The sequence below is a fragment of the Elephantulus edwardii genome, unplaced genomic scaffold, assembly GCF_000299155.1.
Source record: "Elephantulus edwardii isolate Elephantulus edwardi_28Jun2011 unplaced genomic scaffold, EleEdw1.0 scaffold00019, whole genome shotgun sequence".
Lineage (NCBI taxonomy): Eukaryota > Metazoa > Chordata > Mammalia > Macroscelidea > Macroscelididae > Elephantulus > Elephantulus edwardii.
Window position 1 is genome coordinate 14,573,575 of NW_006399769.1, and position 14,373 is coordinate 14,587,947.

Genomic DNA, 14,373 nt, shown 5'->3' on the forward strand with positions numbered 1-14,373 from the left:
ATCCTGGAGAGGGTTAAACCAGGCTGCTCCTTGGAGGCAAGGATTCTGGGGCTACCTCTGACATACTTTGGTCATGTTATAAGGAGGGATAGGTCCTTGGAGAGAGATATCATGCTTGGGAGGGTGGAAGGACAGTGCAGGAGGGGAACACCCTCTATGAGGTGGATCGATTCAGTGACTGGGGTAATCAGGGTGGGTATGTCAGAGGCAGTGCAACTGGCACAGGATAGAGCAGGGTTTAGGGCTGTTGTACATAGGGTCGCTATGAGTCGCAAACGACTCAACGGCACATAACAAGAACAACGTGTGTGTGTGTGTGTGTGTGTGTAGTTGTTGTTATGTGCCATGGAGTTGTTTGTGACTCACAGCGATCCTATCTACAACAGCTCTAAACTCTGTCCTGTGCCAATAGCACTGTCTCTGACACACCCATCCTGATTATACATCTTTAGATATATAGAGATTACAAGTGCTAGCAGAAAAAAACAAGTTTTGCAATTTGGAGGAAATAAAGATCACCTTAACACTATTTTAAATGCTAGAATTTTGCCGCCATCGAACCACGGAAGGGTACACAGCCTGAATCCTTTTCCAAATGTGCATTTGGAAAGGGGAAAAAATTACTCTAAATGAAAAGGACACTTGAGCTGAGCTAAGTTGATATTTCCTACTATTTGCCTAATTCTGTTTTTAAACTCTAAAGTGATTCTGCTTTTCAGAGAGAATAAAATCTTCTCTACTACTTGCTCCAGATTATTACAGCAAACACTTCACTGTGAGTTCTCCAAAAGAAAAGGTCAAGATGGAAACATCTCTTTCATAAAGAAATGGGCCATTAAAAAAAAGCGATTTTCAAACCTCATGAAGACCAAATGTTTTTCAAATCCACAGGAATTTTTTTCCACTGGCATCAAAACAAAGGGAACATTTATGTATAACAAGGTCTTTTCACCAAATGCTAGTTATAGAGAAATAAGGCAGGTCAGGGAAAAAATCCTAATCTCCAGAGTATCAGCAGGTAAATACAATAAACAATTTTTTAAAATGACCTGTAAATGGGAGGGAAATATCTAATCTGCATTTAATTGTCTGCAAAGATCTAGATGCCTAAAAGCAAAGAGTTTTTACATGTACAATGGTTTTAATGACCTTTGAAAGCTTGAGATCAAACTTAAGACTCTTAAGCTTCCTTTGATGTCCAAAAGCATTGCGATGGACTGCAGGAACCATGTATTCTAGTCTCTAGCTAGACTACTAACTCATTGCGCTACCTTGAAATCACGTAACCTTGCCTACATTAGTCCTATCATGTAAGGTGGGGGGGAAGAAAGATTTGTTTACTGAAGTCTCATAGAGTGTGAAATGTCTCAGATCCTGTTCCAAAATTGGGTATGAAGTAAGAACATTTCCCAAAACTTCCAATGAATCTAAGATTTGTGTTATGCAACTACAGAGAAAAAGGAATGCCATCTACATATTTTCCTTCTGTATACTCTCTTTAATTTTACCCTAAACACTGATTTCATTAGCACCTCTCTCCTGCCAACTCCATCAAAATCCTTTTGGTGAAATGAATTTTAGCATGACATCATGGGTTTGTACTGAGCACAAAGACCCTGCAGGGAGCCATCTAACGCAACTACAGGTCCCAGAAGTCTTCCCTCTGACCTCAGACAGGAAGTGTGTACTCATGGTGTGTGTTTACCTCATAGACACTACACATAGCATCACTAGCAACAGAATTTCTTTCTTTGTCCTAGATGCCAGAGACCCAAAGCTCCCACAGCTAAATTTGTGACCCTCCGTTAGCAAATGTGAGACCTCATGGAATACTTTTTGCTATTAATTCCACCCCTGGCTCCAGTCTTCTTTGCAGACCTGGTTGTCTCTTTGTCGTCTTCTTGTGTCTTTTCTCCCTTTTCTTTTGAAGCACCTCTGCGCTACTTTAGTCTCTTTGGAATAGGACACTCACCAAGCCTTCCTGGGGAATGCTTGCTTTATTTCTGCTGTCTTTATCCATACCGCGGGCAGCAGTTAAGAGCGTGACCCTCCACCCACAGACATGCCCTCCTCTCTCCCAGCAAAGGGCCCTGCAGCGGCCGCTCTGTGACATCTTTTCTCCCTCCGCAATGCTAATGAAGGTGTTCTGAGTAAGAGCACAGCAACAGAGGAAAGCTCAACCAGAAGAGCACATTCTGCTCTTCCCACCCCTCTGGTTGCTAAGAACGCTTGTGACTGACCATACAGCTGAGTGCTAGGGTCTGGGGGAGGGCCAGCACTGTTTCCACAGTGGGAATGGTATTTTGGGTAGGAGTCTACTCCAAGTATTTTTAAAAAATCGTTCTAATTTTTAATACATCAGGAAAAGGCATTGTCTAACAATGATAAAAGCATGCTTGCTATACTTGGATGATTAATTCTGATGCTTTGGGAACTCTATTTTAGGGGACATTTCCACAGGGAGCGCTGGGGGCTTAGTGGTAAGGAGTCGCACTGCCAAACTGAAGACTTAGGTTGGAATCCACCAGCTGCTCCGCAGGAGAAACACAGCCTCTGGAAACCCGGCAGAGGGTCAGCCATGGGTCGGTTCCAACTTGACCTTACATAACAACATCTCACAGTATTTATATACAGTTGATGCAAGAACTAGATTTCTCCCATTTTATAGATCTTTGCAAGGTCAATTATTTTAAGAGTTATGTAACCTGTCACTCAAAATTTATTACATTCTATTTCTATATACTATGTCCTAGAATCATTTCTGCATACTGACACTCCATCTTTCCAAGCATGATGTCCTTTTCTTTTTCTTTTGTTGAAATTTATTATTAATTTCAATGAAAATTTACAGAGACTTTGGATTTCCAATCATTCATTGTTTCAGTTTTCTCCCCTCCCAACCCTCCCCCCTAGTCACTATCCTCTTGGAAAAGTAAAAGAAAAATTCTTTCATTGTTTTACAAACCCTCCCCCTGGTCCACTCTATTATGCAGCCTTCGCTCTAGACACCTGTCATGACAAAAATACCTAATAACATATTCCTTTTAAACAGTTTTCTCCCTCATCTGTTTCAATGCAGTATACATTATTGAACCCATCTTTCTCAGTCTCCCCCCAACCCCGATGTCAGTCCTGTTTTACAACAGTGACACCATGTAGTATTTGTCCTTTTGTGACTGAGATACTTCACCCAGCATAAAGTCTTCCAGGGTCACCCATTTTGAATAATATTGCATGAGTTCCTTGTTTTTCAATGCAGCGTAGTATTCCATTGTGTGAAGATACCATAGCTTCTCTATCCATTCATTTGTTGATGGGTATTTAGGTTGTTTCCAAGTCTTTGTTATTGTGAACAAAGCCACAATAAACATGGGTGTGCATCTGATGTCCTTTCTAAGGAATGGCCCCTCCTAACAGCATATTTCCTTTAATAAGCTATTATTGAACTCTGGTGACCTACTGGCAAGAAACTGAACTGTAATCCTAAAGGTCCACAGTTCAAATCCACCAGCTGCTCCACTCTAAAATGTCTGATGGACAATCTCTTTCTGTGAGATTATCTGCTTCTGAAAACTCACTGGAGGGTAGGCAAAATTAGGCTCTGACTCGACCATACACACAACAAGCTATTATTGGTCACAGTTTTGGTTTAAAGTTAATATGGTTAGAAACCCAAAGTGTTCTCTCCACCCCACTTCCCAGAACGCAGCTCAGGGAAAGGGAGTGGAGTCCTGACTGCCAGCAAATTCCTCAGCGTGCCAGCAGAGCTGAGCACGTGGAGTCAATAAAACCTGCTGAACAGGGTTTTGCAACATACCGAGTTCTACCTACCTAAGAGCCTGTTCCTCCTGAATTAGTTGTTACAATACCACTTCCATAGCCATTGTCCAGGTTTCACATGCAGATTGAGGCCTTTGATGTGCCCTTGCTGGTGACAGGCAAACCTTAGTCCTCAAGGGACAACTCTGCTTCTTAACACTTTTAAAAGAAGGATTTAGGTTTTTGAATTATGGTGTTGACAAAGAATATTGAACAGACCATGAACTGCCAAAAGAAAGAGTGAATTTGCTCATAAAAAGTGTGGCTAAGATATTCCTTTGAAGTGAGGCTGGCTTAGCCTTCATCTCGTGTACTTTGGATGTGTCATCAGAAGGGCCCCGTCCCTTGAGAAAGCCATCATGCTTGGTCAAGTAGAGGATTGCTGGAAAAGAAGAAGACCCTCAATGAGAGTGACAGTGACTTTGGCAATGGGGATCAAACATGGCAATGACTGTGGAGATGGTGGGCAGTGTTTTGCTCTGTTTGTACCAAGTGTTTTGTTCTGTTGTATGAGTTGGATATAACCTCACTACACTTATCAACAACAAAACAATACCTCTAGCACAGGCTGAATCCCACATTGGACTTAGCTCTGCAGTGAATTCTTTCTGGTAATGCAGCATCTACAGAAGTAGCTTTCTAGTTAGCACACATTATTCCTGGTGGCACAGTGGCTAAGTGCTTGGTCACTAACTGAAAAGCTAGAGGTTCGAACCCACCAGCCATGCTATGGGAGAAAAGACCTGGTGATCTGCTCCTGTAAAGACTGTTGCGTACCGTCAAGGCAGAACCGACCCATAGCTATCCTCTAGTAGGTTTTCAGAAGCAGTAAATCAAACAGGAGATTGCCCATCATTCTTCTGAAAGCAGGTAGTGGAGCCTGAGAAACCCTGGAGGGTGGTTCTACTCCATCGGCCAAAAAAAGGTGTGGGAGACACGTGGAAGATATGCGGTGAAAGATAAACAATGCACACTTTGATGAGAAAGGCCCGTCCAGTGGATGTACGTCACCTCTCCACTTTTCCCTCGGCCTTGCGCTCCCCTGTGCTCCTCCCCTGACTCCTCGGCAGTTACTCAGGCTCCACATGAGCCCAGCTGACACCATGGGGGAGAGAAGGCCCTGGTTCCAAGGAGGGTCTCAGCTAATGTTGGTAGCGTCTTCAAAGAGTGAATAATTACTGGTTCCTTCAAAAGCCAGTAGGCAGCTACTTTTCTTATAAAATATTCAGAGCTTTTCTGCCAATATTCTTAATTAGAAGGTACCATAAACTCCAGAATTATAGGACTGGAAGGGATAGTTTAGGATCAGAGCAAAAATAAATTCATCCTGCCATCCCTGATCATCAGCCTAATTTCCACCCCTGAAATCTGGATGATGCCCGTGGTTCGCTGGTGAGATGTAATTAGGGAAGCTGGCCTGCTCTTCGGGCCACCAAGCTTTGATGTATTAGAAGGCTGAAAGAAGTAGAAGTCCTTCACCCTGGTTAGCCTGCTTGATAAATAACAGAACACAACTGCAACACCCAAAGGCATAAACATCGATTCCTCTCTCCTGCCCCAATCCTTCAAAAGACGACCTCTGCCCATCATTCTGATCTCTTTGCTCTCCCAGCAAAAAACGCCTCATGCTACTGTTCACACAGACTGCAAAAATGCCTCATGCAACTGAGGCTGTCCTAATGAACTGACTGGGCAAGTCTAACGGACACAGAAAAGACTTTTAAAGACATTCCAGATACACAGTCCGTGTGCTGCCTAAATCCAAGACCATCCTACCTTTCCCACTAAAAGACTGCAGCAATCTCATTTCAGGGCAAAGCCTGGCCTGACCTGACCTGACTTAAATCTTTACTGATCTCACTTAGTGTGAATATTCATAGACTTTGCTCTCAAAATGTTAATGTATTAGATTCCAAGCTGCTGCTCCAGACCTTGCTTTGGATGTTTATGGGATGGCTGTACCATGTTACCTTTCTCAAGCAGAAATTTTTAAATGCTGAATTCATAACATGTCTGGTCCCAAGAGATTAAGAAAAGGTATCATGGAAATGTATTCGTTTTTATGTTCTAATCAAGAACTTTTGGAAGCAGGAGTGACATCTACTTCCTAAATAACATGCTGGAAATTCTATGAACTTTGAGAAACGACAATAGCTGCAGAAAAACGTCAGGTCTTTTGTTCATAGGGTCAATGTGAGTCATGCTTGACTTGAAGGCAATCAACAAAAGCAGCATTCAAGAACTAACTTGCATAATATAATTGACCTGCTACCAAAACACACGATGTGGCCCTGGGGACAGGTTTTCTATATAAAATCAGTCTTTCTCCCACAGAGAAGATTTGAACCACTGGTAGCAGGAACGTGCATATAATAATCATGCTACCAGGGCTCCTTTAGACCTACCGCAGCGGAGTCTCTATTAACATTACTACGATGATGATGATTACAAGGAGCTCTGGTGGCTTAATGGTAAGGAAGGAGTTGTAATGACAACCCCAAGGCACGAAGTTCATATCTACCAGCTCTTCTGCAGGAGAAAGAGAGGCAATCTCCTCCCTGTGTGATTTACTGCCTCTGGGGTCAGCTATGGGTCAGTTCTGATTCGAGAGTATATGACAATGAAAATAATAATAACAACAATGAAAATAATAATAATAATTATAATAATAACTATTATTATTATTATTATTATTATTATTATTATGTGCTGAAGCAGAGACTGGGTAACCCAGTGCAGGCATTAGGCTGCATGGATTTTTGCTGTGGCTGCCAGACCATATCCCCTGTCTCCATCACTTCGTTTCCTGAAGGCTCTGCCTTGAGGGTGCTCCCACACTGAATAGGCAGTGGCAGCTCAGGGCACGGTGTGACAGAGAAGCATCCCTTAGGTGGCCAAGCTCCCAGTGAGGGAGGCCCATGCTTCCCCTAGTGCTTGAGGGTCCAGCATAGTAAATGACAAGTTTAAATAAGAAAACAGAAACTTTAAAAATTGCATTATTAAATGCTGGCAATGTCATTTAAATGTTGGTAAGGATGGTAAAAATATCTACCCTTGTAATTTAAAGTATAAGGGTATATTTACCCTTGTAATTTAAAGTATCAGAGAGCTCTGGGGGCCTAGTGGCAAGAAGCTGCACTGCAATCCTGAAGGCACACAGTTTGCAGTTCGAGGCCCCCAGCTGCTCCGCGGAGAACAATGGTCAAACTCCTCCCGAGAGATTAACTGCCTCTGAAAACCCACCCGAAGGTCAGCTACGGGTGGGATCCAACTTGATTGGTACACAGCAACAAGAATTTAAAGTACATTTATTATAATTGTTTAACAGTTGTAGTTTGCCATGGAGTCAGAACTGACCCATAGCTGACCCTTCAGAGGGTTTTCAGAGACAGGAAATCACTGGGTAAGAGATTGCTCATCCTTCTCCTACAAAGGTGAATTCAAACCTCATGCATCTGGGATTGCAGCACAACTTCTTACCATTGGTTTTTTTTTTTTATTGTTACCATTTTAATAAAATGCTTCCTATTTATGAAAACATGTACCTATAAGGCCCTGAAAGCAGAGAGGTTTACTATGGGTAAAAGTTTAGAGGTTCTGAGGTTTTGTCTCCATGGTTGTTGGTCACCTCAGGGGGCTGTTACCGTTAGATGCAATCCCGTGTGTACAGAGAATTGCTCCAGTGCAGTCTCTAAGGCTGTGCCCACTCAGAAGCACGCTGACAGCCCTATCTTCTCAGGAACCTCTGGGTGGGCTTGAACCGAAAACCTTTTGGGTAGTAGTGGAATGCTTAACTGCATCACTTAAGTTCCAATTTGAGACCCTTGACCAGAGTTAAGGAGTTCTGGTGGACTAAATGGGTAAAAGCTTCCCTAAAGGCCCTGGAAAGAAGGAGGGGCAAGAGTTGGCTCCCAGACTGGATGACAGGCAACAACACTGCTGTCCCACATGAGGGTAATCCAGAGCTGTCTGCAGGCAATAAGGCAGCCAAGGAAGATTGTTTCAGAGTTTCCATTTCAACACCTCAAGCTGTCACATCACTGATGTTCTCCAGTGAAGGTTTGGCTAATAAGTGCAGACAGAGAATGAAGATGCCTGCACATCAGTCGGGGCTAAGTTTAGTATCAAAAACTCTGTGGGCGGGAGGCTGACTGGAGCTGCTGAAGACACTTCTGCTTAATTAAAATCAATGCTTTTTTTTTTAACCCTTCCTTGTGCTCCTTTCCTGCTATTCAGGTGAACATGCTACAGACTCTCTTATCCTAAGCAATAGATTAATGAAGTTCTCTCCATGTTTGCAAAGGAAATTGAAATGCGTTCTTTGTAGTAGCAATAATAACACAAAATTCCCTACATCCCACAGTCAGGGAACTGATGAAACAACACAGTGCAGCCACTCCATGGGAGAATATGAAGCTATTGAAAACTGTGAGTGCAAGAACAAGGGAGCAACGGGAGGAACACTGGTAGTAAGAGAAGGGGAGTGGAGAGGATGGGATATTTTCTATCTTATATTTTCTACAATATGCCGTGGCCACAATGTTTTCTTTCCTTTTCACTGATGGAGGCACAAGAGCAAGATCTGGTCCAGAATAAGGACAATTTCTAAAGAACACAATTGTTCAGTTGGCAGTATTTCCCTTTATTGTTTGGCCAATTGTATACTGTGTCTGCATTCCTTCAGGACCGTATGCTCATAGTTGATATATTTGGAGCATTTACTTTTTTTGTTTGTGGTGCAAGTTTGTGACTGGGGCTGCTGGTTTTGTATCTTTGTTTTGGTTTTGTTCATATAACAATGGCATAGAATTGCTTTCAGGGATAAATATTTTTTTTAAAAAAGAAATTTACTTTTTTACTTTTTGTGCATGTACCATCAAATCGGGTCTGACTGGTACAGGAAGAGATTGTCCCTCCTTCTCCAGAAGAGCATCTGGTGGATTTGAACTGCACACCTCAGGGATTGCACTGCAGCTTCCTGCCACTAGGCCACCAGAGCTCTCTTCAGGGATAAAAATATTAAGGGCCACTAAGTTGGGAACAGAAAGGAGGACTGAGGCCAGAGGAGGGCAAAAAGGACCTCAGAAACAAGACTCCGGGTCCTTTTCTTTGTTTGCCAGCATCATCCCTGAGGTTTCTAGGAGGAACTCCCATCCTTCTTGCACTGAAAACCAAACCAGCACCCCCATCTCCCAAGATACACTCTCTCTGCAAGGCTTTTATGACCCTGTGATTTATTTTAATGGCAACAATTGTTTTATAAGCTAATAACATCCTAAATTATTCATGCATTTCCTATATTAAGTGTCCTGTAAAGAGGGGGGTCCTTCAGAAGCTTTTGTCCAGCTGCCCTTGTTTTTCCGAAAAAGCAATGAATGTGGGGAAACTTTGGGGCCAGTAAATCTGAGACAGTCGGTACTTCATTGATGTGTATAGGGATCTGGGTCAAGATTAAGAGGGTACTTTTAATTTTTTTCTCATTGTCATTGACTAATAGCTGACTCTTCAGTGGGACTCGGAGGCTGTAAGTTGTAAACCACACATGAGGAGACTCCCACTCCTGTGGAGCCCGAGTGAATCTGAACTGACAGAGAGGCCTGGCTTATGGGTTAGCAACGTGACTCCTGTGGACTACACCACCCAGCTAATAAAGAGAAGAAAGAAAAAGAGGGAAGAAGTCTTTCCTTCCTCTGCCCCTTTCACAAAAAATGCTGCTCTGATGACCAATGTAAAGGCAGTGGGTGGTTCAGTCGTGGGATTTTTATCTTCCAGACAGAAGTGCAAAGTTCGGTCCCAGGCAATGCATCTCATGCACAGCGACCACCTGTCAGTAGAGGTTTGCACATTGCGATGACACTGAGTAGGTGTCAGCGAGCTTCCAGACTACAATGGACTAGGCATGTGGTCAATGGCAACATTTTTAACAATCATTAATTAGACTCAAGTGAGCACTGGTGGCCTAGCAGTAAGAAAATGTACTGCAATGCCAAAGGCACGCTGTTTGAATCCACCAACTGTTCTATGGTAGAAGGATGAGCAATCTCCTCCCGTGTGATTAAGTGTCTCAGAAAACCCACTGGAGAGTCAGCTGTGGGTTGTTTCTGACTCGATGGTACTCAACAACAACAACTGGACTCAGCAGATGCTCACTGAATCCCCTGGACCTAGGCCCTCGCTGATTGCCGGTTACTAAGTGTTCCTCCTTTGCGTGGGCACACTTCGATTTGGATCATGCATGAATCCTCCAGGCAGGGGGACCTGATGATTCAAAACCTCTTCCCAAACCTCAGGAATAAGAATTTTAGCCTCTGTATATGCAATCACTGTCTTCACCAGAATCTTAGAAACCTAAATTGGTTTTCTGCCGGCACTCTTCAGGCTCCATTTCTGAATTTTCTGTCAAGATGCTCGGGATGATGACCCATCTTCCGGATCACTGCCTGTTAGAGTTATTTCATGGACCAGGAAGAGGGCTGATGGGCAGTGGGAGGGAGAGCTCAGCCTGCGAGCTGGGTTATTTCAGTGCCACCACAGAGTTGACCACATCAGGCCTACCAGTTAGCCCTGAGAGGGGCAGGCAGTATGCAGTGTCAGCCATAGAGGCGTCCTGTGTGGTTGTGTGCTGTCGACTTGCTTCCAACTGGCTCACAGCCCTCCATGTGACAAATTAGAACAGCCCACAGGGTTTCACAGGCTGTAATCTGTATGGGAACAGGTTGCCAGGTCTTTCTCCTGTGGAGCTGCTAAGTGTGTTTGAACCATCAACCTTCTGGTTAGCATCCAAGTTTTCAGTTCTTGCACCACTAGGATGCTTGTGACAGTGAAAAACCCAGCCCTGGCCACTTGAGTAACAACTCCAGTGGACACACTGTATTAAAATGACGACATGCCTGATATAACACTGATTCAGGTGTCAGGTGCACATTGCAAGATGGTTTGACATTCACTCATTATCTGTTTCTCTTAGCTGCCATCCAGCGTGCCCGGCTGATGGCTTTGCAATGCCCAACAGCATCCCCTGCAGCCTGGTCCCACACCAGCCCTTTCAGTTACCAACTGGACCACTGTGCTACCCAGGGTTTTGAGCGGCTGATTCTCAGCAGCAGCTCAGCAGGCCCACCCTCCTGTTCTGTCGTATCTGGATGCCCCGCTGACACGTGTCGAGCATCACAGAAGCCTCCACTGTGGAAGCCTCCTCAGACAGGTAACAGTGGCACCTGGGAACACTGGCCAGGAATCAAATTGTGTCTCCCACAAAGAAGACAAAAACCCTGCCTCTGGACGGCCACTCGTTCAGAAAGAGCAAGGAAAGATTCTCTCTCTGCCCTGTCCCTTAGTCAGCTTAGCTGTCTCCAGCCTCCTGACTCCTTGTTAGGCATACATAGCCTTTACCTGTTAATCAAAAAGGTTCTGCACATTGCTACCCACATTCAGCTTTCAGATCAAACCACTCTGCGGTTTAAACTTTCCAGTGGCTTCCCTCATCCAGATTAAAAGCCAAGCTCTTCACTGTGACCACGAACGCGTCATTAGAGCAGCTCTGCCTCTCCTCTCACCTCCCTGTGATGCTGTCCTGCTCTTCACCAGCTGCACTGGTCAGCCAGGGGTTCACATCACACCCAGACCTGCCATCAACCTGAAGGACCCTTCTGAGGACTGCCTGCTTCTCAGAGTTCAGCACAGAAGTCTTTGTCTCCACATGGCCATCCATGAGACCTCTACTCTACCCTGTGTATCACCTTCATATCTTACATCACTATCACAAATTATTGTTTATTTATACCTCCCTACACAGAATAGGCAAGAATTTTTTTCTGCCTTGGTCACTAAGGGTGTCTAGTCGTACTCAAACAGAAATTCTTGGGTGGTGCAAACAAGTCCGTGGCTACTAACCCAAAGGTTATAGGTTCAAGCCCATTCAGAGGTGACTTGGAAAGAAGCCTTGGCAATCTACTTCTGAAAAATCATTGTGTTGTTGTTGCTGATTGCCGTTGAGTTGAGGTTGACTCATAGTGACTCTATGAACAAAAGACCTAATGCTTTCCATAGCTATCATTGGTTCTCCAAGTTCATAGAGTTTCCAGAGGCATGTGTTTTAGGAAGTGGATGCCACTCCTGCCTCCCAACCTGTTTCACAACTGGGAGCTCCACCAAACACTGGCCACAATGGCAAACTATTATGGTATTTGATATCCCCATGGCACAAGGTTCAGCATCACAGCAAACCCAGGATACTTCATACAGCACATTGACAAAGAGTGATGTGCAAAGTGGAAGAATATTCCTCCAGATATAACAGCACTAGTCTCATTTAGCAGTGATTAAGTGTTGTAGTGTCAAATATGACTCATTAAGCTTTGCACAGAAGACTTGAACTCTGTTCTATGATTAACATCATTTTGGTACATTTATAAGAGAGTTTGTGCCACTGAAAACCCTAATAAACCTTAATTCTTAGACAAACATGAGGTCACCAGAACTAGAGTGAACTCAACAGCAACTGGTAGTTCTAAGAGAGCAGTACACGGTTGTTATGTGCCATCGAATCAGAACAGATTCCTGCATCCAGCAGGTTCTCAGAGGCAGTAAACCTCTTGGGAGGAGATTACTCAACTTTCTTCCAAAGTGCATTCAAACTGTCTGTCTTTAGGTTGGCAGGGAAGCTTCTTACCATTAGGTCACCAAGGTCTATGGAGTGAAAGAACAAATGCTTCATATGTATAAAACAATGCCATCACTTACACATGCCCTTTGAGCTTATTGCCAGAGGCCTGACTGCCCACTATGGAGTGTCAGAGACTGTCACTCATACAGGAGGAGAAGTCCTAGATTTCTTCCAAGGAGCCACTGGTGGATTCGAACCACCAGAGAGATGCAACCCTTGGATTAGCAGGACAACTCCCTGTGAACAACATCATCAGACCTCACTTATTCAAGATTAGGGTATATTCTAAGCAATTTAAAAAAAATCAAACTCATCACTATCACATCAGAACCAAGGGCTGTTAATCACATGGGAGGAGACTGACCATATTCCTCTTTCAGGGCTGCTGGTTGATTCAGACTACCAGAGACGCACAGTCTAAAGGCTGTGATCTATGCAACTAGAGCTTCCCTTTGAAAGATTTAAAAAAAAAAATCACAGTTTATATATAGGTTGCACTCAAGGCATTTAACCTCATGCTAGGTTACATGGGAAAATAAAGGCTACATTTGTAATATTGTTCTTTTCTTTAAATTCTATATTATAAAATCAAAGACCTTTCTTTGGTCTTGTCACAAGTGGAATCAAACTTAACTGGAAAGGACACAGAGACAGAGACACTGCCCACAGGGAGAGCAACGTACCCCCATGCAGTGGAAGCCTGCCAGAACAGCCTACCTGTCATGAGGAAGAGGAGCCCAGCCACGTGCTGCGTCAGGCTCTCCTCCCAGAAAAAACTGACCGTGGCCACGATGCAGCCGCACAGTAGGACGGCCACCGCCATGCCCAGGAAGCCGGCAGTGATTCTTCTTAAATCTGGTCTCCAAACAGAAACAGACATGCAAAAGAGAAGAAAAGTGGTTGCAAATTAGACAAGGATGAACTCTGAATATATGTGTGAAAACTCATAAGCTACATTTGGGAGACTGCCATGGACCACTAGGAGAACAAATAGGTCTACCTCGGAGAAGGTGAAACCAAGTTTCTCCTTGAAGGCTAGGATGTTCAAGCTCCGTCTCACATATTTTGGGCATATGGCCAGGAGGAATCAGTCCTTGGAGAAGGACATCATGCTCAGAAGGGTTGACGGAGAGCACAGGAGAGGAAGACCCCAAATGAGATGGGTTGATACAGTGACTAGGGCAATGGGGGTTGGTGTGGCAGAGTCAGTGAGAGTAGCTCAGGACAGGGTAGGATTAGAGCTGTTTTACATAAAGCTGTGGGTAACTCGATGGGGACATGACAACAACATGGGGAGACTGGGGGTCTGCATGGCCAAGGTGGTGCAGGGGATTCATTCCCAGATTACTCCCTAACAGGGCAGACAGACGGCTGTGACAAATTAGGGGTCAGGGTCCTCCCACTCTGAGTCTACAAGGAAATTCACAGCAAACAGAGAATAGACTAGAGTGCAGCCCCAGGGCAAACATAATCATTAGTCAACTGAGAGTGAGGCAGTGGGAGGACCTTTGCTATGATCAAGAGAACTGTACGAATGTAGGTGAGGCTGGCTTTGGAGAAAAAAACCTCAACAGTGAGCTTTACTGAATGAAATATGGTTTGACATGAGTGCTATGGATGCCAATTATTCTAGTTTTCATTTACATATATGCCTACCTATTTTCAGGTGTCCTAAGCAATGCAAATGGTTAAGTGCATGGCTACTGACTGCCCAAGAGCTAGGTGGTTCCATCCACACAGTGCCATCTTAGAGGAAAGGCTAGCAATCTTGTTATTTTGTGTCATTGAGTTAACTATGATGCAAAATGACTCTGTGAACAACTGATCTGCATCTTGCCTGCCCTGCACCATCCTCTGATCTCCAGCATGCTCAAGTCCTTTGTTATAGT

General features: G+C 44.1%; 1 protein-coding gene across 1 annotated transcript in view; it reads right to left on the bottom strand.

Annotated features, from left to right (window-relative positions):
• LOC102866956 (transmembrane protein 178A-like) overlaps positions 1-14,373 on the bottom strand; it is a 98,056-nt gene that overhangs the window by 8,264 nt on the left and 75,419 nt on the right. The window contains exon 3 of the mRNA XM_006882332.1: positions 13,202-13,339. Within this exon, the coding sequence (XP_006882394.1) occupies positions 13,202-13,339 (138 nt within the window). The remainder of the gene's footprint in view (positions 1-13,201; positions 13,340-14,373) is intronic.